General features: G+C 42.9%; 1 protein-coding gene across 5 annotated transcripts in view; it reads left to right on the forward strand.

The window, feature by feature from the left end:
* mtus1b (microtubule associated tumor suppressor 1b) overlaps positions 1–27,086 on the forward strand; it is a 166,078-nt gene that overhangs the window by 97,682 nt on the left and 41,310 nt on the right. For all 5 annotated transcript variants that reach the window (XM_063043037.1, XM_063043036.1, XM_063043038.1 and 2 more), the window contains one exon: positions 3,794–4,026. In XM_063043037.1, the coding sequence (XP_062899107.1) occupies positions 3,794–4,026 (233 nt within the window). The remainder of the gene's footprint in view (positions 1–3,793; positions 4,027–27,086) is intronic.

The raw sequence follows: 27,086 nt of genomic DNA on the forward strand, positions 1-27,086 counted from the left end.
AACCTCTCCTCTCTTCTCCCTCTTCTCCCTCCCCCCACACCAGTCTTCACCCTACTTTTATGAAAATCCCATACTATTTCCCTCCAAATACCCATGTTAAAGCTTAAGAACAATGGTCTATTTTCTGAGCAGTACCAGTTTTAATTAAATGACTCGTGTAGCCCTCGGTTCTAAAGCTTTAGTTCACTCTGCTCTTTAATCTTGCTACAGCCCTAAAGTCTTTGATTATTTATCCAATTAGAGTGTTAAATCCACATCCCATTCCCATTCTGACATGTCTATCCACGGCCTCCTCTACTGTAAAGATAAAGCCACACTCAGGTTGGAGGAACAACACCTTGTATTCCGTCTGGGTAGCCTCCAACCTGATGGCATGAACATCGACTTCTCTAACTTCCGCTAATGCCCCACCTCCCCCTCGTACCCCATCTGTTACTTATTTTTATACACACATTCTTTCTCTCACTCTCCTTTTTCTCCCTCTGTCCCTCTAATATACCCCTTGCCTATCCTCTGGGTCCCCCCGCCCTTGTCTTTCTCCCCGGACCTCCTGTCCCATGATCCCCTCATATCCCTTTTGCCGATCACCTGTCCATCTCTTGGCTCCATCCCTCCCCCTCCTGTCTTCTATCATTTTGGATCTCCCCCTCCCCCTTCAACTTTCAAATCCCTTGCTCACTCTTCCTTCAGTTAGTTCTGACGAAGGGTCTTGGCCTGAAACGTCGACTGCGCCTCTTCCTAGAGATGCTGCCTGGCCTGCTGTGTTCACCAGCAACTTTGATGTGTGTTGCTTGAATTTCCAGCATCTGCAGAATTCCTGTTGTTTGTGTTAAATCCATGCGTCTGTTTCCACTATCTGTTAAGGCAGCCTATTTCAGATCATGCCATGTCGTGTGCAAGGTTATCCTTCACTTCACTGGTCCTTTGGCAATAACCATCCTTCTGGTTAGTCTCTCCTGCCCGTGAAACTGTTAACTTTTTTCAAATATTGCAATTTTAAATTTTGAAATACTCCTTTAACCATCGCATTAAAGGACAAATATCTGTAGATGTTGGTGGAGAACATTCTAGTTGCATCACAGCCTGGTGTGGAGCCTGTAATGCACAAGATTGCTAGAGGCTGCAGAAGCTTGAAGACTTGGCTGTCTCCGCCATGGACACAGACCTCCCACCATCAAGTGGTGACTCAAGAATGTGCCGTCTTCTCGTTTATACCATCAGGGAGCAGGCGCAGGAGCTTGAAGACATGCTCGCCTATTCAGCTGCTTCCCCTTGGCCATCAGATTTCTGAAGGATCCATGAACACTAACTTTTTGTTCTGTTTATTTAGTTTGTAATTTATTATATTCTGTTTTTGCACCTGGATAGTGATTATAAACCTAATTTTATGACATAACATTATAAATACTCTTATAGTATGTATGTGGTTTTAATTTGGTCCACAACTGGAAGTGTTGAGACAATGCCACTAATTATTGCCAATTTACAAAATACAAGACATGAGATCAAAGAGTGGAGTATTTAACCACAAAGGAAGATTGTTCAATAGATTGCACATGCATAGCCTGAGAACAAGAAGTTCTCATTGTTCATGCTATAACAGTTTTCTGTGATTCAAAGTACATGCTGAAAGCTACTGGCCACAAAGGGGGCATAATCATGGGACCATTGTTTTTTCAGTTCTCTTGCCTGAAGATTCAAATTGTCAGTCATTGAGTACATTAAAAGTTGGGATTTAAAAGACTGGGGATCAATTGAGAAATTTCATTGTTTCAACTATGATTTTGAAAAGTCAAATCAATCATTTGGAAAACAAGGTACTTAGTAGTGTAAGGGTCTATGTTGGATCATTTAAGCTACCCTAATCTCATCCAAGATGGACTAATGGTACAAATAGATATATTTCAAATCGTTTGAAATCTGGCACTGACGGGGTGGGTTTTAATTTGGTCCACAACTGATAATGAAGCATGCTCAAGTCTGGATAGTGGGACTTGGGGCATACAACTACTTTTTAAAATGTAGGCAGAGAGGGGGTTTGAGAAGTTATCGTTAATATATTTTTTATGTTGCTGTATCGTAGTCACAGATTCAGTGTGTTTAAGGTGATTGTTGGGGTGCCATTTAAATGGTTTCCTGGATGATTCATATGTTCTGGATGTTTAAGTTCTATTCATACAAACGAAATAGACTATAGCTTCCATTTGCAGTCCATTTTGCATTTTGGGGTGGAACTTGATGGTCTAACACTTCAATATACTTTATGAAATCCAGAGTATGTATATTTGAAAGGCCCTTTTGGTTATAAGTGGTCATGGGAATATGGTGGTAATGCGGTTTGTTTAAAATCAAGACAATAAGGAAAATTTTGACCATTGGGTTAGTAAGAAGTATTGAGATTTGGCTTGGTTTTAATCATTTTACAAAGGCAAAAATGAGAAGGAAACTTACCAGTATTGGTCTCAGTAAACGCATTGATGTATGCCTGCATGAAGTATCTATATCACAAATGAAGAGTGATATACCTAATACATTTATCAAAATCTCAGACTGAGGCTATGATTTTAGTTCCGTTGTGCTCTATGCATCTTAAGAACTTGAGTAAATGTGTTTATAGTGAAGGATTTAAATTTGCCACAACAGATGGTTCTTTGGTAAAATTGGGGGGTGAATTCAAAACCATAGGAGAGCTGAACTCTGGACTTGGCTGTAGAAATTAAGCTGATCATTGTGTGCACCCTGGTCTAGATGAGTTAAATCAGCTGCTACTGTGTTAATGACTAAAACTGATATTTTGGCAGTTGCAGTTCAGATATGGTATGCATTTACATGGTAAGAGGCACTATTCAGCAGACTTGCGTAAAGCTGTGATATGGTTGAGCTGAAAGACTGATTTGTTATGTGGACTATTTCTAAGTAGATCTGCATAATGCACATTGTATCACACTGTAGTTTTTCTACTCTGACAAACTGGTTCTTGTTATTCCTTGATACAGTATAAAATCTCCTCAGACTAACTTTTCAGCAAGCTCTTAATCATCTCTATTTTGTTTCCACCTTGGCATAGATAATGGATTTCCTATTACCCTTGTTATTCGTACATTCATAAAGGATGATAGATATTTGGGTTTCATTTCACTTAATTCATGATGGTGGATGTCAGTCTGTTTTATTTCAATGTTTAAGAGAAGTTTGGATAAGTACATGAATGGGGGGGTTATGGAGGGCAATGGTCCAGGTGCAGATCAATGGAACCAGGCAAAATAATAGTTTAGCATGGACTAGAAGTGCTGAAAGGCATGTTAATGCTATGGTACTCTATGATTAATACATTACCAATTAAATTTCACAAATCTTAGAAATGTGAAAAAGATGCACAAATCCAATGTGAGCAACAAGATAGTGTTCTACTGTGTGAGCAGTTAAGGCTTTGTTAAAGTCCATATTAATTTGCCTTGTTCGGGTGCCGAAGAAGAATCTCGTGCACCACTTTGCATAGCTGCATAATGTTGCATGTATTTTCTAGTTGTTTGAAGAAGGTGAGTAGTTCTTGCAACCATTCATACAACTATCAATGAAAGGTGGGGCCACAAATTAATTAGAGAAGTTAATTTCAGCAAATTACTTCCTAAAAGAATATCAGGCAAATGTGGGTTTTAAAGTCTGAGTGGATTTTCCCCTATCAAAAGTTCTTAGCATAGCCAAAGGTGAAAAGTATTAAACTTTGTATGAATCTATTTCATTAAACAGGATTATGGAATATTAGTGATACCTGTGATTTTTACTTTTTTAGCTGACAGAACTTGGGTGAAGTCCAACTCTGCACAGAAGACAGGCTCCCAATCTAATGTGTCAATCCAGGCTTCAGATTTGCACTCAGTAGAGAAGAGAACCCCTGGGCTATATCGCTACAGAACTACATGTGAGAAGCAGGCTGCATCAATTGCAAAGCTGAAAGAACTGTTAAAAGCAAGTAACCAAAGATGTGAAGCATTTGCAATAGTGGTTCAGTATCTTCAAGTCCAGGTGAGAATTTCTTGAACTTGATTTCCTTGACTTTTTCACTGTTAGTGATTGTCAATTTAATTTTGCATGTTTGTTAACCTGGCGAAATTTGCTTAAGGTAGTTGGTCTTGTTCGGACATGCTGGTGAGATGCTCATTTTTGGGGGGATTGGGTTGTCATAAAGGGCAGCATTTATTGCCCATCAATAATTGGCACTATTGTCCCTGCTGATCAATGCAGGAGCCCATTGTACTAATCTCTACTATTCACTGCATGGCTAGGCATAGCTGAAATGCCATCTATAAATTGATAATATTGTTGGCAAGATCAGAGATGGTGAGATTTGCTAATACACTAATTAGGAGTTTGAGGAGATTGGGTATACCCAAGAAAATTTCTACAAATGTATCATGGAGAGCATTCTGACTGGTTTCATTACCACCTGATGTGTCATTACCTTGAATACTATATCATTGAATATCCATTGCCAAGGCCCTTACATTCAATATCCTTTGAGAGAGGGATAGTGATAGTCATTGAACATAAATTCATCTAGGCCAACCACATGAACATGCCTATATGAGCAGATGAGAGGTTTGATTATCCTCTGGAGAGTGATACCTTGGCAAAAGTGGCCAATGATTCCAGCAAAACCAAAGCTACCCTGTTCAAGGCAGCCTGCTTGATTGGGACCATGTTGACTACCATAAATGTTCATTTGGAGTTGCAATGGTTATTGTTTTCAAATGTGTTGGAATTTTGTAACATTTCTTAAACTTGTACCCTTGCGATCAAGAGGAACATGGTGCACAATCACTTGCACATTCCCCCAAGTCAATTTGTTATCCCACCTTGGAAATGTATCGCTGCTCCTTCAAGACGGGATCTAAATCCAGTGACTTCCTATCCAACGGAACTGTAGGAGCATCTTCACCAGAAAGCTCACTACTGCCTTGAGGGTAATTCTCATAGTAAATGGCTTTGCATTTGGTGTCCTGATCCTGAAAACTATAAAAAGAAAATCTGACTTTAGTAAGTATATTTGGCGGGGGGGGGGGGTGGAATTGAAGATGGTTGGTATCATGATTCTGCCCTTCCCATGGTATAAGGCCAGTGAGTGGAGTTCAGTTCCCACCACTGTAAGGAGTATGTATGTTCTCCCTGCAGCCCTGTGTGCATCCTCTGGGTGTTCCCGTTTCCTCCCACATTCCTAAAACTTAGACTGGGGTTAGTAAGTTGTGTACATGACTGTTGGTCATTAACACAAGATGCATTTCACTGTATGTTTCCATCTATTGATGTACATGTGGCAAAGCTTGCCTGTCTTAAAATCACTTTAAAAGTCAGGAGCTGTGGAGTTAGAATGCTAGTATAATCTTGGTGGTAATTTCAAAGTTCAAAGTAAATTTATTATCAAAGTACACATCACCATCCAGAACCCTAAGAGCCATTTTCTTACAGGCATACTCAATAAATCCAGTAACTACAATAGAATCAACAAAAAACTACATCCAACTGTGCAAAGAAAAAATAATAATAAATAAGCAATAAGTATCATCATGATATGAAAAGTCCTTGAAAGTGTGTCCATCGGTTGTAGGAACAATTCTGTGCCAGGGCAAGTCAGGTTGAATGAAGTAATTCCTCTGGTTCAAGAGCCTTATGGCTAAGGGGCAATAATTGTTTCTGATCCTGGTGATGTGAGTTCTGAGTCCCTTGTACCTCCCCTTAATGGTGTTGGGGAGAAAAGACCTGTGTGGTGGGGGTCGCTGAAGATGGATGCTGCTATCTGCAACAACAAGCTGTGTAGATGTGCTCAACGGTGTGGAGGGCTTTACCTGTGATAGACTAGGTTGTATCCACTACTTTTTGTAGGATTTTCAGTTCAAGGGTATTTGTATTTCCATACCAGACCATGATGCAAACAGTCAATATTCTCACCATTGTACATCTGTAGAAGTTTGTTAAAGCTTCAAATGTCATGCTGCATCTTGGCAAGTTTCTAAGGAAGTACAAGTGTTGCCATGCTTTCTTTGAAATTGCACTTGTGTTCTGGGCCCAGAACAGCTCTTCTGAAATGACACCAACAAATTTATAGTTGCTAACACTCTCCACCTCTGATCCCCCAATGAGGACTGGCTCATGGGCTTCCAGTTTCTTCCTCATGTAGTCAATCATCTCCTTGATCATTAATGTATTAAACTTTATGAAATTTGTTTTTGTACTGCAGTATCTATAGGCTACTTAAGCTTCCTATGTACAGTGCCTTGAAACTGAAAAGTTAGCAGTTCAATAGTATTCAATATTAGATTTACGCCAATGCACCACTTTGTATTGAGGCCAAGAATTTCCACTTTAGTCTCATTTGAAACCACCTTTCAAGCCTTTAAGGTATCTTCTAAGTAATGCTTTGCAAAGTCTTTATGGGCAATATGTTTTTTTTAAGCGATACACGGCGTAAATCTAACACTGCGCGGCAGTCAGGTAACACCATCCCTACTGTAAAGTATGGTGGAGGTAGCATCATTCTATGGGGATGCTTTTCAGCAGCAAGGACTGAACATCTAGTCAGGATGGTGGGAAGGTGAATGCTGCTAAATACAGAGATCTTGGATAAAAACCTGCGAGCCTCTGCCAGAGAGCTTAAACTGGGGAGGATGTTAGTCATTCTGCAGGACAACAGCCCAAAGCACACTGCCAGAGCAACCATGGTGTGGCTTCAGATGTAGAGAACTGTTGTCCTTGAGTAGTTGGTCAGAGTTCTGTCCTTAAGCCAATTGAACATTGCTGGCAAGACCTCAAGATGACTGTCCATTGCCACTCACTAACCTGGCACGGCTTGAGCAATTTTGCAAGGAGAAATGGGAAAATCTTGTTCCATGACGCTGTACAAAGCTAATAGAGACTTATCCAAAAAGACTACAGGCTGTAGTAGCTGCGAGAGGTGGTTCAACTAAGCACTGAGCAAAAGGGATGAATACTTCTGAACTGCTGACGATTCAGTTTTTGATTTTTTTGTTTCTCATGCTTTACAATTTTCCCTTTTATTTTTGGGCTATACTGTGGGGAGGGGAAGGAACATGTGATTCACAAATAAATTCTCTGTCAAAGTGATCAAAGTCTCTAGTTGTAATACTCATTTATGTGAACAAAGGGTTGGGGCTGAATACTTTTTATCAAGGTATGGTATATCCACATGGGATTTATTTGCAATGTATGTTCAATGATATTTGTAGAAAGTTGAAGTGGAGAAACGGAATTTTTAATGTGCCTTCTAATTTCAGTTTAAAGCTGAATTGTAAGTTTTGAGCAACATACATCAAAGTTGCTGGTGAACGCAGCAGGCCAAGCAGCATCTATAGGAAGAGGTGCAGTCAACGTTTCAGGCTGAGGCCCTTCGTCAGGACTAGTCCTTTGATGTATGTTGCTTGAATTTCCAGCATCTGCAGAATTCCTGTTGTTTTTGTAAGTTTTGAATTTGATTGCCCTATATTAACATTCAATATATTGTGTGGATATTTTTGAATAAAACTAGGTACAGATTTTTAGAGCAATTAAATCTAAATGTGCCTGATTAATTTTTTCAATTAACACTTCATCTCTGAATATTTGTAGTAAGACCAGACTGTTCAGAAGGTCGGACGGTATCTGTGTAAAGAAATGTACCTCCATTGTGCACCTTCACTCTTGTCTGCCTGCACTGACTTGTCTGTCCACAGCCACCTCTACTACCACATGATCTAGATGCAGACTAGAAGAGCAGCATCTTGGTAGTCTCTGACTTGATGGTATCACCTTGCCTTCATTTGGCTCCCCCCTCCCCCCTCCCCCCTCCCCCCTTTCATGGTCTGCTACCCTCTATAAGTTTCCTCCTTCAGATGGTCATAGAACACTGCAACACAGAAACAGGCCCTTAGGCTTATCTAGTCCATGCTGAACTGTTAATCTGCCAAGTCCCATCCACCTGGACCATAGACTTCCATACGCCTCCCATTCATGTACCTATCTAAATTTCTCTTAAATGTTGTAATCAAGTCTGCATCCACCACTTCTGATAGCTTGTTCTATGCTCTCACTGCCCTCTAAAGAAGTTTTCCCTCGTGTTCTCCTTAAACAATTCACCTTTCGCCCATAACCCATGACTTTTTGGCTCAACCTACCTCAGTAGAAAAAAACTATTACCTTATCTATACCTCTCAATTTGTATACCACTGTCAAATCTCCCCTCATTCTTCACTCGAGGGAATACAGTCCTAACTTCTTCATCCTTTCCCTATAGCTCAGGTCCTCAAGTCCTGACAACCTCCTTGTAAATTGTCTCTGCACTCTTTCAATCTTCTTGACATCTTTGCTGGCCAAAACTGCATACAGTGGTCCAAATTAGGCCTCACCAACATCTCCTGGCTCCTGTATTTAATACTTTGATTTAAGACTGATGTGCCAAAAGCTTTCTTTATGGCCCTGTCTACCCGTGACGCCACTTTCAAGGAATTGCTGATCTGTATACCCACATCACTCTGTTCTACTGCATTCCTCAGTGCTCTAACACTCACCATATAAATACTACCCTAGCTTGTCCTCCCAAAGTGCAATACCTCTAACTTGTCTGCATTAAATTCTCTCTGCCATTTTTCCAGCTCATCCAGGTCCCACTGCACGCTTTGATAATCCTCCTCACTGTCCACTACATCCCAATCTTGGTATCATCAGCAAATTTGTTGATCCAGTTTACCATATTACTGTCTAGAATATTGATGTAGATGGCAAACAGATCCAGCACCAATTTCTGGGGCACACCACTAGTCACAGCCCTCCAGTCAGGGAGGAAACCATCTACTGCCACTTCCTGCCTTCTGAAGCCAATGTATAATGCAATTTACTACATCTTGAATGCCAAGTGACTTATCCTTCTTGGCCAACCTTCCATGCGGGGCCTTGTCAAGCGCCTTGCTAAGTTCTTTTGACTCTTCCATCTATCACCTTTCAGTTTTGCACTTTGCTCCTTTCTTCCCCCCCCCCCCACCCCATCCCTCATCTGGATTCCTGCTCTTTCATCTTCTCTCCCACCCTTTATTTTGGCTTTCTGCTGTCTCCAGTCCTGATGAAGAATCTTGACCCAAAATGTGTCTCAACTATGTGTCATTTGTCTAACTCCAAAAGCCCTATATATTGCACAAACAATAAGCATTTAAATATTGCCTTATCTCAAACACAGCAAGTAGAATAGGCATTGTTAAGTTGAAGAGGAAAATAGATTGAGTTTAAACTTCAAGGTACTGTTGAGTCCTAAGATGAGACAAGATATGTTTCACTAGAATGCAAGCCCCTTCATGAATTTGTACCTGGTGTAAAATAAATGGGAATGGCAATTTACAAGTAGCTGATAAAGCTTTCCATGTATGCTGCACGTAAGCACTTAGACAACTTATTTGAGCTGGTTAATTTTTTTTTTTGAAGTAATTCCTCTGATTTTTAGTTTGGTAGTATTTTGGATTGTCATAGTTCTTCAGGAATACTTTCCTGTTCAAGTGACAAGTATTTGCCATTACTCTTGGCTTTAAAATTTTTTTCTGCAGCAATGTAGCAAGTATATTAATTCTAAGCACTTCAATTTTGTAGAACTGCCATATTGTATATATTAATGTCTTTGTGAACTTCATTCTCCATACCAACCTGTTCCTGGGGGCAAGTTCTCCCTGCAGTTTTTAATCTGCATATATTTTGCATATAACTCTTCTTGTAATAGCCACCTTTTCCTATGAGCTCCTCAGTGGTAAAGATATTTTTCAACACCTTGACATGTGAAAAGATGGCTTGTTCAAAGGCAACGCTATCCATTTCAGAAATTTGGGAAGGTTGGGAGATGAGCACAAATTGTTGAATATCGCAGAGGAATTTCGAAGACATGTGATTTGGGCATGAGCATAATTTCCATAGTATTTCTGTCTCCATGTAGCAGAATTTGACTTAATGGAAATTATTGCTTAATAATTCTCAATTTGCATTTTAATTTAGTTTAGACGTCATTTCAGTCATAACCAAGCCATACTGAAGTCCTGCGGCCATTAGTAGCCATATCTCTGGAGAAAGCATTGCCTTTGGCCAGTCTGTGATAGTGGGCCACAAAATGAGGCACTGCCCTTCTGACAGCTTGAGGTATTAGAATTTTTTTCCAAGGGATTCTGAATGTTCAGCAGCTGTTTATTTAATCATTGAGGAACTAACTTGAATGAAAGCTTATTTGCCTCTTTGGGGTGCACTAGTCATGTTATGATTGCTGTAAAGTCCTCTCTTCTGAGAGGACCACAACCTTGTTGTGGTTTGGAGGCATGCGTGCCTTAATGACCTGGAGGGTTATGCTGGTTGGAGTCAGGATTTTATACTTTTGGTAGGGTTACCCATGCTAAACAGATCAAAGGGTAGAGGCCAAACTAAGACTGGTCCACTGGTCTGTCCTTCAGGTTCGGGGGTTCACCTCAGAGCCAACAATCCTGACTGGTAAAACAAAACGGTTATGGAAACAGCAATGTAGAAACGTACATCTGTGTGCAACAATATTCCTGAGTCCCACCCAGGACTTGCATGACTGACAGTATTGAAAACCGAACAACTGACACGATAAAGAAAGCCCTGAACACCACCAGAGATGGAGGACTATATACAATGGGCATCTTGAGGCATTAGATGCTATGCAAGATGCATTTAAAATTCCCCAAATTTAGCTGGAAGGAGAAGCAAACTAATAAGTGGCCACTCCTACATAAGACTAAGACATAGGAGCAGAATTAGGACATTTGGCCCATTGAGGCTGCTCAGCCATTTCATCATGGCTGATCCAATTTTCCTCTACAGCCCTGATCTCCTGCCTTCTCCCCATATCCCTTCATGCTGACCAATCAAGAATCAATCAGCCACTGCCCTAAATATCCATAAAGACTTGGCCTTCATAGCTGCCTGTTGTAAAGAATTTTACAGATTCACTACGCTCTGGCTGAAGAAATTTCTCCTCATCTCTAAAAGCACACCCCTCTGTGTCCTCTGGCCTTAGACTCTCCCACCATAGGAAGCATCCTTTCTCCATCCACACTATCAAGGCCTTTCTTCATTCCTCACACATCAAAGTTGCTGGTGAACGCAGCAGGCCAGGCAGCATCTCTAGGAAGAGGTACAGTCGACATTTCGGGCCGAGACCCTTCGTCAGGACTAACTGAGAGAAGAGCTAGTGAGAGATTTGAAAGTGGGAGGGGGAGATCCAGAATGATGGAAGAAGACAGGAGGGGGAGGAATGGAGCCAAGAGCTGGACAGTTGATTGGCAAGAGGGATATGAGAGGATCATGGGACAGGAGACCTAGGGAGAAAGAAAAGGGGGAGGGGGGGAAAAACCCAGAGGATGGGCAAGGGGTATAGTCAGAGGGACAGTGGGAGAAAAAGGAGAGAGAGAAAAAGAATGTGTGTATAAATAAATAACGGATAGGGTACGAGGGGGAGGTGGGGCATTAGCGGAAGTTAGAGAAGTCAGTGTTCATGCCAACAGGTTGGAGGCTACCCAGACGGAATATAAGGTGTTGTTCCTCCAAACTGAGTATGGCCTCATCTGTACAGTAGAGGAAGCCGTGGATAGACATGTCAGAATGGGAATGGGATGTGGAATTAAAATGTGTGGCCACTGGGAGATCCTGCTTTCTCTGGTGGACAGAGCGTAGGTGTTCAGCGAAACAATCTCCCAGTCTGCGTCGGATCTCGCCAATATATAAAAGGCTTTCATCATTCGATGGGTTTCAATAAGGTCACCCCTCATTCTTCTGAATTCCAGTGAATGCAGACCTAGAGCCATCAAGTGTTCTTCATATGACAAGCCATTCAACCCTAGAATCATTTTTGTGAGCCTCCTGTGAATCCTTTTGAGTTTCAGGACATCCTTTCTAAGATAAGGGGCCTAAAACTGCTAACAATAGTCCAAGTGAGGCCTCACCAGTGCTCTATAAATCTCAACATTACACCTATTGAAATGAATGCTAACATTGCATTTGCCTTCCTCTCCACAGACTCAACCTGCAAATTAACCTTTAGGGAACTCTGCAGAAGAACTCACAAGTCCCTTTGTACCTTAGTTCTTTGTATTTTCTCCCCATTTAGAAAATAGTCAACTCTTTCATTTCTAACATGCATGACCGTACCCTTCCCAACATTGTGTTCCATCTGCCAGTTTTTGCCCATTCTCCTAATCGTAAATCTTTCTGTAGCTCCTCTGTTACCTCAAAACCACCTGCCCTCCACTGTCTTCATATCATTGGCAAACTTTGCAACAAAGCCATTAATTCTGTCATCCAAATCATTGATATATAATGTAAAAAGGATTGGTCCCAACACAGACCCCTATGGACGCGCCTAACCAGCAGCCAACCAGGAAGTGTTCCCTTTATTCCCACTCTTTGCCTCCTACCGATCAGCCCCTGCTTATCCATGCTAGAATCTTTCCTATAATACCATGTGCTCGTGGCTTGTTAAGCAACCTCGTGTGACACCTTGTCAAAGGGCTTCTGAAAATCCAAGTACACAAGATCAATTGATTCTCCTTTGTCTATCCTGCTTGTTACTACTTCAAAGAATTCAAACAGATTTATCAGGCAAAATTTTCCCTTGAGTAAACCATGCTGACTATGACCTGTTTTATGATGTGCCTCCAGGTATCCTGAGACCCTATCCTTTATGATGGGCTCCCAACATCTTCCCAACCACAGAAGTCAAGACTAACTGGCCTGTAGTTTCCTTTCTTCTGCCTCTCCCTTGAAGAGTGGAGTGATACTTGCAATTTTGCAGTCTTCCTGAACCATTCCAGAATCTAGTAATTCTTGAAAGATCATTACTACTGTCTCAATGATCTCTTCACCCACCTCTGTTAGGTGCACCATCTGGTCCAGGTGACTTATCTACCTTCAGACCTTTTAGTTTGCCAAGAACCTTCTCTCTAGTTAAGGTAACTTAACATACTTCATGCCGCCTAACACCTGTAACTTCCACCATACTGCTCGTGTCTTCCTCAGTGAAGACTGATGCAAAGTACTTATTCAGTTCATCTGCCATTTCATTGTCCTCCATTACTACCTCTCCCACGTCATTTTCCACCAGTTCAATATCCACTTTTTTTTTTAAACACTATGTAAAATGTATCTGAAGAAACTTTTGGATTCTTCCAGTATTATTGGCTAGCTTACTTTCATAATCCATCTCTACCTGATTTACTTTTTTTTAGTTGCCTTCTGTTGGTTTTTAAAAGCTTCCCAATCCTCTACCTTCCTTCTAATTTTTTGCTCTATTTAATGCCCCCTCTCTGCCTTTTATGTTGGCTTTGCCTTCTCTTGATAGCCACTGTTACGTCACCTTTCCTTTAGAATATTTCTTCCTTTTGGGATATGTATACCCTGATTCTTCTGAATTGTGTTCTTTTCCAGTCAGTTCAGGACAACTCCTCTCATGCCTCTGTAATTCCCTTTATTCCACTGTAATACTGAGGCATTTGACTTCAGCTTCTCCTCAAATTTCAGGGTAAATTTGATCTTATGATCAACTTCCCCAAACCATTCTTTTACCTTCAAGTCAAGTCACTTTTTATTGTCATTTCAACCATAACTGCTGGTACAGAACATAGTAAAAATGAGACATTTTCCAGGACCATGGTGCTACATGAAACAATACAAAAACTACAGTAGACTACAGACCTATTCAGGACTGCATAAAGTGCACAAAACAGTGCAGGCACTACAATAAATAATAAATAATAAACAAGACAGTAGGCACAGTAGAGGGTATAGTAGGTTGGTGTCAGTCCAGGCTCTGGGTATTGAGTCTGATGGCTTGGGGAAGAAACTGTTACATAGTCTGGTCGTGAGAGCCCGAATGCTTCGGTACCTTTTTCCAGATTGCAGGAGGGAGAAGAGTTTATATGAGGGGTGCGTCGGGTCCTTCACAATGCTGTTTGCTTTATGGATGCAGCGTGTGGTGTAAATGTCTGTGATGGCGGGAAGAGAGAATCCGATGATCTTTTCAGCTGACCTCACTATCCGCTGCAGGGTCTTGCGATCTGAGATGGTACAATTTCCAAACCAGACCGTGATGCAGCTGCTCAGGATGCTCTCAATACAATCTCTGTAGAATGTGGTGAGGATGGGGGGTGGGAGATGGACTTTTCTCAGCTTTTGCAGAAAGTAGAGATGCTGCTGGGCTTTCTTTGCTATGGAGCTGGTGTTGAGGACCAGGTGAGATTCTCCGCCAGGTGAACACGAAGAAATTTGGTGCTCTTAACAATCTGGACAGAGGAGTCATCGATGTTCAGCGGAGAGTGGTCGCACCGTGTCCTCCTGAAGTCAACAACCATCTCTTCTGTTTTGTTTACATTCAGAGACAGGTTGTTGGCTCTGCTCCAGTCCGTTAGCCGCTGCACCTCCTCTCTGTATGTCATCGGCGAACTTGATGTGGTTCAAGCTGTGTGTTGCAGCACAGTCGTGGGTCAGCAGAGTGAACAGCGGTGGACTGAACACACAGCCCGGGGGGGGCCCCTGTGCTCATTGTGATGGTGTTGGAGATGCTGCTTCCAATCCGGACTGACTGAGGTCTCCCAGTCAGAAAGTCTAGGATCCAGTTGCAGAGGGGGGTGTTCAGGCCCAGTAGACTCAGCTTTCAAATCATTTTCTGAGGAATGATTGTGTTGAATGCTGAGCTGAAGTCTATGAACAGCATTTGAACGTACGTGTCTTTTTTGTCCAGGTGGGTTAAGGCCAGGTGGAGGGTGATGGCAGTAGCATCGTCTGTTGAACGGTTGGGACGGTACGAGAACTGCAGGGGATCCAGTGAGGGGGGCAGTAGGGACTTGATGTGCCTCATGACAAGCCTCTCGAAACACTTCATGATGATGGATGTGAGTGCAACGGGACGGTAGTCATTGAGGCAGGACGCTGAAGACTTCGGCATGGGGACGATGGTGGCAGCCTTGAAGCACATAGGAACGACAACGCTGCTCAGGGAGATGTTGGAGATGTCAGTGAGAATATCTTAAGATCTCAAATTGATTCCAGTTCATTGCACAACTGCCAGTCCAGAATAGCTGATCCTCTAGTGAGTTCAACCACAAGCTGCTCTAAAAAGCTATCTCATGAGCATTCTAGAAACTCCCCCTCTTGAAATCCAGCACCAACCTGCTCTTGCCAATCTTCCTGTATATTGAAGACCTCCATGACTATTGTAACATTGCCCTTGTGGCATGTATTTTAACTTGTAATTTGTAGGTGACATCCTTCCTACTGGTTGGGGGTCTGTATACAACTCCCATCAGGGTCTTTTTACCCTTGCAGTTCCTCAGCTCTATCCACATTGATTCAACACCTGACCCTACGTCACCTCTTTCTAATGATTTGATTTCTTTTTTACTAACAAAGCAACACCAGCCCCTCTGCCTTCCTGCCTTTCCTTTAGATACAATGTGTATCTTTGGCCATTAAACTACCAGTTATAATCTTTCTGCCATGATTCAGTGCTACATGCTGTGCTGCAAGCTCATCTACCTCATTCCGTAGACTGAGCGCATTCAGATACAACACCTTCAGTCTCGTGTTCATCCTTTAAAATTTTGTCTGCATTTTACATTGCAACTCATCCTGTTGATGGCAATTTTGCCCTATCAACAGCCTCTCCTCACTACACATTGCCTCTTTGTAAACCAGCTACCTCATCTTCAGCACTATCATCCACCTTTCCCACGATACTTTCCCACGCATCTCAGGACACTAATTGCACCATGCTGAACCTTTTGATTCCCAAATTTGAGGTCTTACCAACAACTGTCTCTGTGAACTGTTCTGGCACTCTGGTTCCCCTTAGTCCCCCTCCAGTTCAGGTGCAAATCGTCCCTATGTACATGTCCCACCTTCCCTGGAAGAGAGCCCAATGATCCAAAAATCTTATGCCCTGCCTCCTACACCAACTCCTTAGTCATGTATTAAACTATATAATCTTTCTAGTTATGCCTAATAAGAATGTGGCACTGTGATTACAACCCTGGAAGTTCAGCCCTTTAACTTAGCACTTAACTCCCTGAACTCTGTATGCCAATCTTCGTCACTTGTCTTACCCTTGTTACTGGTAACTACATGGACCATGACTTCTAGCTGATCACTCTCCCACTTAAGAATGCTTAAGACTTGATTCAAAATATCTCAGGCCCTTGAACTTGGGAGGAAACGTACTATTCAGGAATCCTGTTCTTGCCAACAGAACCTCATGTACATTTCCCTAACTAAAGAATCCCCCATCACCACAATAAGCCGCCTCTTTCCCCTTTGCAGTCTGAGTCACAGAGGCAGACAGTGCCCGCGACCTGACCACTGTGACTTTCCTTTGTTAGGTTATCCCCCCAATAGTATACAAAGTGATATACCTGTTGATAGGGTGGCCACAGGGGTACTCTACACTAGCTGCTTAATCTCTTCCCCCCCCCCCCTTCCTGACTGTTACCCAGTTTCCTGTGTCCTGCACTGCGTCTGTCTGTCCTGTCTGTCAACCCCTCAGCCTCCTGAATAATCTGGAGTTCATCCAGTTCCAGCTCCAACTCCTTAACATGGATTGTTAGAAGCTGTATCGCAGTTGTAGTCGTCAGGGACACTGGAGGTCTCCCTTCCTTCCCGCATTCCACTATCCTGCCTGGCATCTCTATTGTCCTAGCTGAGCAGATATAAAGAAGGGTAGGAGCAAAAAGAACTTAACCATGAGCTTTTCTTTTTTTGCTTTTCTGACAAAGCCTCTCTTCATCGAAGCCTTGAAGAGCTAAAGCCTCAAGGTCACCATTCTGACTCTACCCAGTCAGCCGACAGCTACTGCTGCAATGGCTGCTGCATTTATTCCTGCCTTTAATTTGCTCTTGCCAATCAATCCCAAATGCCAAATGGCTGCTGGTCAAAGCTTTTTGTAGCTGTAGCGACCCGCTGATGCTTTTTGTACTTGTGCAGTCGACCTGATTGAAGACCCTCTTCTCAAAACTTCCAATGTCTGGATTGCCTGCTGGTCAGCTGTGTACATACATCTATTGATGCTTCTGGACACATCTTCAGTGATGTTCCTGGAATCATCGGGTGTTTCGGGTCTTTCAACATCATACAACCTCCTCCAGGTGACCCAGCCGGAGCTGATCAGACCCCAGCTTGTTTCCAGATGGCTAGCTACTTACGACTCCATGGCTCCCCACTTTTGAGCCACAGCCATCTTGAGGCCCTCTCTGCTGCATCGGTGGTACTGCGGATGGCTCTCCTGTTCCTCTCTCCCTCAATGCCCAAAATGCTGAAGGCTCTAACTAAAGAACGGGCTATGAATCCCCTACAACCAATCTCCACTGGGAGACACCTCACTCTCCATCCAGCCTGCAGACAGTTGCTGACCAGTCCTGCGTACTTGGAGAGCTTCCTTTCAAAGGCCTCCTCCAAGCTATCTTCCCATGGGGTTGTCAGCTCCAGCAGCACCACTTGCTTAGTAGACTTAGACACTAGGACAATGTCTGGTCGCAGGGTGGTGGCTGCGTTATGATTGGTGAACTTCAGCTGCCCTTGGAGGTCCACCAACAGCTGCCAGTCCCTTGCAGAGGTCAGAATGCCTGCAGATGTTCTTTTGGCAGGTATTGGCTGCTCCCCAGCTCTGACAAAGACAATGGTCTGCTTGGAGGGTCGGAACCGCTTTGTCCACTCAACTCCTGAGCTGATGACTTCAGCGATGGTCTTCAGGACCTGATCATGCCTCCATCTGTACCATCCCTCACCAAGTGCCCTTGCACAGCCGCTGAGGATGTGCTCCAGGGTTCCTCGCTTGGAGCACAGTGGGCACGCAGATGACTCTGCCTTGCCCCATGTGTGCAGGTTTGATGGGCTTGGAAGCACATTGTACACTGCCTGGATGAGAAATTGGATGCAGTGTGGTTCGGCTTTCCAAAGATCAGCCCAGGTCACTTTCCTCTCAACCGTATTCTCCCATCTTGTCCAAGCTCCCTGTTGCTTCATTCCCACCACTTTGCAGGCTCTTATCTCCTCCACTACTGCTCTCACCTCCTCCTGAACTAGACAACGCCTTTCCTTCCCTCTGGTGTCCATTTGGGGAGTTGGAAAGGATCCTAGCCCAGCTCGGCCTTGTGTGACCACTCCCACCAGCCTCCTGTGACGCAGCCTCGCCTCTGCCTCCTGAACAGCTTCCTCTGCCCTCCACTTCCTGCCAGTACTTACTTGGATCCCTGCTCTAGCCACCTTCGGGTCACTTGTGTCCCTATACTGTAGCACTTCTCTGGCTCTTGTTACCTTGAATTCTTCCTCCAAGGATTTGAAGGGCAGTTGCAGTTTGTTGTGGTGTCCATAGAGTGCGATGCTGCTCAGGCTCTTTGGCAGCCCCAGCCATCTCCTGAGGTGGTTGCTAACCCTCCTCTCTAAGGTTTTGACTGTCGAGATCGGAACTGCATAGACAAAGAGGGGCCACAGGATTCTGGGAAGAATGCCATGCTGATACACCCAGGCTTTAAACTTCCCAGGTAGGCCAGACGTCCACGGATTTCAGCCAGCTATCCAACTCGGTGCAGGTTGCCTGAATGGATGTTGTGTCCCTTAAAGAACTGTCAAAAACTTTGCCTAAGCTCTTGACTGGCTTTTCTGTGATGGTTGGGATGGCTGTGCCTGCGATGCTGAACTGGAACTTGTTCTCCACCTTCCCTTTCCTCAGCACCATCGATCTTGATTTGGCAGGTTTGAAACGCATCCGGGCCCACTCCACCAGCTTTTCGAGCCCTTGCAGAATCCTCCGGCAGCCTGGGACTGATTCTGTGGTGACTGTGAGGTCATCCATGAATGCCCTGATAGGTGGTTGCCGTTAAGCGGAATTCATTCTGGGCCCTCTGCACTCTGGTTCAACAGACTTAGTGAGCATGTTCATGGCTAGGGAGAACAGTGTCACTGAGATAGTGCACCCTGTGATGATGCCGACCTCCACCTTGTGCCAGGTTGATGTAATTGCTCCTGAAGAGCCCCTCAACCTGAAGTTGCTGTAATAATCAGCGATAAGGTCTCTGATTCTGCTGGGGACATGATATTTGGTCAGTGTGAGCTGCACCAGCTTGTGTGGAATGGAGCCATATGCATTTGCCAGGTCAAGCCACAACACTGACAGGTTGCCCTTGTTCTCTCTGGCCTCCCTGATGAGCTGTGTCACCACACTGATGTGCTCCAGACAGCCCGGCATCCCTGAAATGCCACCCTTCTGGACTGACGTATCAATATAGGTGTTCTTTGCTAGGTAGGTGCACAGCCGGTTAGAAACTGCACTGAAGAAGATCTTCACCTCGACACACAGCAGGGAGATGATGCGAAACTGATCTATCTGGGTGGCATTTTCCTCCTTTGGGATCCACACCCATTCAGCCACTCTCCACTGTTCTGGGATCTTCCCCCTTCTCCAGAAGATTCTCAGGATCTTCCACAGACGCAGCAGGAGTTTGGGGCAGGTCTTGTATACTTTGTACGAGGTGTTGCTTGGTCCTGGAACCCAGCTTGCCCTTGCTTTGAGGACGACCTCTCTGACTTCCTTTAGTTGCAGCTCTGACATGTCGAACTGCACATCCGATTCAGGTGGGTCTATTAGGATGTCGCACTCTCCCAACTCCTCTCTTTCAGGATCATTATACATCTTCTTCAGATGTTGGTCCATGTCTTCCTGCGAATAGGCCAGTTTCCCACTGCGCTTCTCCCCCAGCAACTCCTTGGTGAACTTGAAGGGGTTGGCGATAAAGGCAGCACGTTTTCGGGCCCTTTCACGACGCTGCCTCCGATGCCACTCTGCCTGGTGGAGGACCCTGATCTTCTTTTGTAGTATGCACATCAGCTGGGCCAGGCCCATGCACTCCTCTTCTCCTGCCTCCTTGTATTGGGACTTCAGCGCTTTCATCTCCTGCCCAATGTTGTGGATCCTCAATGCTCTTTGGTTCTTCGAGTAATGTGTTTTGGAGCCTTCCTTCTCCTCTTCTCCGAACCGTTCAGCTGCGATACTAACAATAATTCTTGTCATGGCTTGCAGCTTCCTATCAACCCCTCCCTTCGCCGTCGCCTCCGGAGTTTGGTTAACATCTTCATCAAACTGCTTCCACAGTGAAGTCATGTTAGCTACAGGCCATTTGATCCGCCTCCTGTTAGACTTCATGTTCGAGGGATTAGTTTGCAACACTCTTCATCTGCAAAATTATGCTGAGTCAGTTGCAATTGGCAGGGGTTGCCTCCTGCATGTCACATTGACTCGACCCAATCTACTTTGACCTCTTCTATTGACTACCTGGTGACCTAATCTCTTGTCAAGGATGTGCTCAAAGCTGCCTTATGTAAGACAAAGGAATGCAACATCTTCAATGCCTGAGAATCTCCAGCCCATGGATAGCAGGTGAAGTATTTGATGTTATTGAACAGGTGGTCATGCAACAGTAGTTTGTTTGAAATAACAGAAGGAACAGACTGTCTTAAACTACACACCCACACTGTCAGGCAACTCCCTGCCCATCAGTACAAAATTCTGCATTGGCCTCTCCACATCAAAAGCCAAAAATACACAATTAGTCTGCTGTTCTGAGAGACTGCTAAAGGAAACAAATCTTAAGTACAAGGTGTATCTGGCATGCTAACCCAGTTTGTTGTGAAATACTTCATCCAGGGACAGTATGGGAAATCGAGAATACTGAAATGTAACCAACCATGCAATCTGCTTCTACTTTCAATACTTCTCTCTTTCAATGGGATATTAGATATTTTTCTTCCAGACAAGACAGCAAATAGGATGACTTGATTTGGCATGTTGAAACCTGCTTAATTTCATGCAGAACAGAAGTTCTCAATCAGTATGATGTGTGCAAATTTCAAATATTTTTTTCCACTGCACAAAACAAACTAGTTAGTCATGGTTTATCTCAAATTGGGATCTTGCTGTTCACCTTTGTTTTCCATGTGTGATGCGGATACTGTTTTGCATTGTAATTCAAGTGCAGACAGAAGATCATAGTTTGAGCACTAGAGGATTGCAACCAGTGATGCGCATCATTACCCAGTATTAGGAATAAACTGAAATAAGCAATAACTTGGAAAGGAATGGTGCAGGAAACTTTGTTTGGATTGAGTGGGTATAAAATGTGATGAAATGAAAAAAGACAAATTTAAGCACTTGATTTCATGTTGAAAGGTTTAGAATATTAAACTGGATCAATGATGATTAACAGTGCAGAAATGCAGTGCATAAGTTATCACTTTGCAGATCATATGACTGGGTTTCACTCTGGAATGTTTAAGTGCAATTAATATGCTAATTAGTAAATTCTGAAATAAGGGAGTTGCTATTCATGTAAAGCCACAAGTTAGTTTGTTGAGTGTTGTTACTATCTTTCTGCTTAGTTTCACCTGGAAATATCTTGATAATAGAAATACAATTAATGTTCCTTCACTATAGTGGGAAATTTGACAGTCATGTTGTTCTAACACTGAATGATATAAATGTTGGTTAATAATTGTGAAATTCTGAGCAGTAATATACTTGCAATGAAGAACTGATTATAAGACACCTGAACAGAGTTGGGCCACATGTCATAGTCCTATTGCGATGCAGCTTGACACTGCTATCTGCTTCAAAATTGTTTATTCTACTGATTTTCCCCATTGCTTGATGCTAGGTTCTTTGTGTATACACAAAGCTTGACTTTCCACCTGGTGACAGTTCTATGTACTTATGATAATTGTAAATTTTAAGGTGGGTATGTCATGCCTATAATTCTGGGCACCAATATCATTCATAGATTGTCTTCCTTTCAGTGGCCTTTGTAATTTAATGTACCATTCCCCTTTCTTCCTCAAATGAATGTTTTTACCATGGAGTCCTCTGAATGTAGCTAGGTGAACCAGTTTCCTTTAAGATGGCCATTGTTTAATCTGGTGCTACCTCAGTAGAGTGAACTTCTAAAACCTCCAATAAAAGTGCTTCTACTGATTATAAAGGCTCTGGCTAACCATTCTATTTCAATTGCTGAAGCAGAATCTCTAATTGATGATTGTAAGGTGGTACATATTGCATAACAAGAAAGACCAATGCTGAATTTGTGGCCAGGTAAATTTTATTTGGATGTCCCATTTAACTACCTAGTCCTTAAAACAGTCAATTTATGCACATTGCCAAGTAGTTATCCACTAATCTCCATGCTTCATGGCAAAGTCTAAACAATCTAGTTGGAAATATTTCAAAACCAAGAATGAAAAGCTACACTGCCATTATGTTGTATTTTGATCAGTGAGGCTATATTTAGATGAGTTTTAATGGAAGAATATTATCCACCAGCTATTTGGGGCAGAATTGGTGACACTTGGATAGAACTATTCACCTTGTCCTGCTCTGTGCTTTGCTTATTGCCTTGCAAAAAGAAAAATATCTTAACCATTTAATTCTATTGAAAGCGACTGAACACACAATGCTGGTGGAACGCAGTAGTTAGTCCTGACAAAGGGTCTCGGCCCGAAACGTCAACTGTAATACTTCCTATAGATGCTGCCTGGCCTGCTGCGTTCCACCAGCATTTTGCTTTATTTTCCAGTGTCTGCAGATTTCCTCGTGAAAGTGGCTGAATCTGCTTTGTCCAGTTTCTAACAGAATATCCAGATTACAATATTGAAACAATGGTATTGTTACTTTTGTCCAATTAACATTGATCAGCTCATGTACCTTTTTACTTTCGCAGCCTGATCAACATTAGGTGTATCAAATTGGGTGGCAGATCAGAAGATTTGCCAAAATACAAATGCAAAATGATGACAAAGATTACAGGGAAAGAAGAAAAAAAAACAGGGTACAAAATACAGCTAGCCAGAAATATTAGAAGTTTCTATAGGTGTTTTAAAGTTAACTTCTATAAGAGCGAGTTGTGAGAGTTGAAGGAAAAAGAAATGGCAGATAAATTAAATGCAGATTATATTAGTTTTGCATTGAGACCTGGAGGGATTTCAGAAAATTCTGTTCACCGGCACAGTGGTTCTTGTAAATGGTTTCTCCAGTAGTTTCAGTCTCCAAGTCCTGGGGAATGGCATTCTAGGGCAGTAAAAGGGGTCACTGAGATAATTGTAGTTTTTATTTTTCCATAATTCTTTGGATACAAAATTGCATTTGGGCATAACACAAATACCTTAAAGGAGAACAAAATCTGTAATATAGTTTGACGTCTCAAAGGAAAAAGGCTGTTATTGGCATCAACAGCAAGGCAGTCACAAAAATGTATGGTAATTTGGTAAAATCAATATTCCTTTGAAAGACATCATTTTTGATCAAATTACCATTATATGATAGTGTCACAGTTAGCACAACACTATTGAATCTTGGGGCATCAGAATTTGGAGTTCAATTTTGGTACCATCTGTAAGGAGTTTGTGTGTTCTTCCTATGACTGGGCTTCCTCCAGGTGCTCCAGTTTCCTCCCACAGTCCAAAGACATACCAGTTAGTAGGTTAATTGGCTAGTGCTGAATAGGTGGATTGCTGGGTAGTGATGACTCATTGGACTGGAAATGCCTGTTTCATGTTGTATCTCTGATGAATCATGGACTTTGAAGAGACAAGATTTTCTGTTGGAGGGACTGCTGGATTTACAACACTGTTAAGGGGCATTAAATGTCTATTTTCTTGTCTTTGTTTCGCATTGTCTTTCTGAAATCCACTTGGGTATCCACATCCATTTTTGATATTTGTGCTGTCAGCTGCGAGCTACTGTACATCTTTGTAGATTTGGTTTATGCTCCAAAGGACGGGTAAACTGGATATTGACTTCCAGGAAAACAATTTTATGTTTTGTTCGTTTGGAGGGAGGAAATAGCAATTTGACAAAGGAACAGTTTTGTCGAGAACACAGAATTGTTCCTTTGTTAAAGCTGGATGCAAATTGCTGTTGAAACTTCTGTTACTTGAAATGCATTTGCTTTCAGTTTTGAAGGTATTTATAAACTTCTGTTGAACACAACCAAATAACTTTTCCCTTAAATCCATGCTGATTATTTTTTCCCCATTCTCTGGCTTACATTTCCAAATGTGAAATGGTTTCTTAACCACTCATATCAGTCTAACTGATCTATGTCTGAACAATTGGGAGATGAAGGACAACTGAATTGAATTGACTTTATTACTTGCATCCTTCATATATATGAGGAATAAAAATATTTTCGTTATGTCTCCATGTAAATGTGCAATTGTAATTTATAGAAAATAGTAAGGCCATAAGATATAGGAGCAGAATTAGGGCATTCAGCCCATCACACACAAAATTTGACCCTTTGGTCCAATAGGTCTTCAGTTGTCAAGAACATTATATCCTAATCATCTACACACTGTACAACAACTTTCAGGGATCAATTAACCTACCTAAGCATGAAAAGAAACGGGACCATCCAGGAGAAATCCAGCCATAGGCAGAGCAAGAAAACTCAGAAATCAAAACCGAACCTTGCTCATTGGAGCAGTGAAGCAACAGTTTTACTCGCTGTGTTGCTCGAATCCTCTAAATTGTTAAAAGTGGGTCTTCCCCTTATCAGGACCTTTATTGTTTGGCAAAACCAAGTGTGATTTAACAATATCATACCAAATTAGAAGTATGAAAAATGAACATTCAAAAGCTGAATTGAATTGACTTTATTACTTACATCCTTCAAATACATGAGTAAAAATCTTTACATTGTCTCTGTTCAAATGGGCAATGTGCTATTATAGTAATTTAATATATTATGTACAACATAACAGAAATTGTTTAACAGCACAACATAACATTGTCAATATAATATAGAAATACAGTTGTGTCAGCACGAGTTAAGCAGCCTAATGGCCTGGTGGAAGAAGCTGTCCTGGAGCCTGTTGGTCCTGGCTTTTATGCTGCAGTACCACTTCCTGGATGGTAGCAGCTGGAACAGTTTGTGGTTGGGGTGACTTGGGTCCCCAATGATCACTCAGGCCCTTTTTACACACCTGTCTTTGTAAATGGCCTGAATAGTGGGAAGTTCACATCTACAGATGCGCTGGGCTGTCTGCACCACTCTCTGCAGAGTCCTGTGATTGAGGGAAGTATGGTTCCCATAGCAGGCAGTGATGCAGCCAATCAGGATGCTCTCAATTGTGCCCTTGTAGAAAGTTCTTGGGATTTGGGGGCCCACACCAAACTTCCTCAACCATCTGAGGTGAAAGAAGCGTGACTCCAGTACACTATTCTAGATACTGCCATCCAGCTGGAAGGCCTAATCTCCTTTTGGGTGGACAGAAGTGCTGCAGTCTCTGGCAGGATCTGCGAATGAAGTCTGTGTGTCCATGTCATAAAGAACTGGTATGTGAATATCTCAGTAGTAACGGCACACTGTTCAGAGCAGATAGTTTTTAATGGTGAAGTGCAGGCTCTTCTACTTACCAAGAGAGTTCACTGCCATTGTGATTGTTGCTGTTTATATACCCTTTCCCACCCCCCCCCCCCACCCCAAGCAAGTGCTGGGGTAGCACTGCGCCAGTCCGTGGTGCCTCGTGAAGCCATTCACCCCGATGTCTTTGGCTGGACTGTTTTTAAGTTGACATGATTGAAGTCACCAGCAACAATATAAAATTCTGCCAGCATGTTGTGAAGCTGATCAGAGGAGAGAACTTATTAGACCTGGTTTTATAACCAATGTTCATGGAGCCTACAAGCCTAGTCCCTGGCCTCACCTTGAATGCTGACCACGCATCCATTTTGCTAATCCCTGCATACAGACCAGTGGTTAAATGAGTCAAACCAGTTTTCAGAGAGATCAGGACCTGACCAATAGGTGCCTCATCAGTGCTGCACGATTGCTTCAAAAGCATGGACTGGAGCATATTCAGGGAGGTAGCTACCTATGATCATCAGGTTAATATTGATGAATATGTGGGATCAGTAGCTGGCGACATAGGAAAATGCTTTGAGGATGTTAGTGTGATTGTTAAATACTGCACTACCATAGCAAACCAGAAACCATGGCTAACTGCAGTGGCTTATGCACTGCTGAGGAATCGGGATACTGTCTTCAGGTCAGGGAATAGGATGACTGTAAGGTCAGTCTGAGCTGTGCTATCAGGAAAGGAAAGCATGGGTACCCGCAGAAAATTCACAGCAGCTTTATGACACCAGGGACGTGATGAATGTGGTAAGGTATACAAACCAAAACAGATTACAAATCCACCCTGCACATCAACCTAAGGGGTTGAATGCCTTCGATGCAATGAATGATGTAACTGAGCAAATCCTCTCTCCCCCTGAGGAGCAAGCACCCTGTCTGGCTGCAGCTGAGGTGAGGAAGATCCTAGCCAGGGTAAACCCACACAAAGCTACAGGGCTGGATAACACATTTGGTCAGGTTCTGATAGATTGTGATGCCCAGCTAACAGAGGTCTTATTGGACATCTTTAATATCTCTTTGAAATAGGCCACTGTCCCTAAGGAAGCCACAATCATTCTAATGCCCAGGCAAGCGACAGTAACTAGCTGAAGCGTTTATCGCCCAGGGGCACTGACTTCAATCATGAAGTGCTTTGAATGGCTGGTAATGGATCGTATAAAATCCTGTCCTCCAGCTGCTTTGGACCCATTCCAGTTTGACTTCCACTCAAACCAATCTACTAATGCCATAGCTTCGGCTCTCCACTTCATCCTATCCCGCCTAGAGAACGATGCCTCATGCCAGGATGTTATTCATGGACTTCAGTTCAGTGTTTAACACTATCATCACCCCGATTGGTCGGTAAACTGTCCTTGTGGGGACTCAACACCACCAGTTATTCCAAGTTGGCAGCGACATCTGAAGCTCCATCACACTGAGCACTGGTTTTTCCCCTCTCTTCTCCCTGCTCCTCCCACACACAATGGTTGATCTAACCTGGACCCAGAACACCACCTCACTAGTCAAGAAGGCACAGCTATGTACACTCTGAGGAGATTAAGGTGTGTAAGGCTCACTCTTAACCCGTCTGTCCCCTGCCCCCCATTCTAACATACTATGTTTTCACTA

The sequence above is a fragment of the Mobula hypostoma genome, chromosome 3, assembly GCF_963921235.1.
Source record: "Mobula hypostoma chromosome 3, sMobHyp1.1, whole genome shotgun sequence".
In the NCBI taxonomy this organism is placed as follows: Eukaryota; Metazoa; Chordata; class Chondrichthyes; order Myliobatiformes; family Myliobatidae; genus Mobula; species Mobula hypostoma.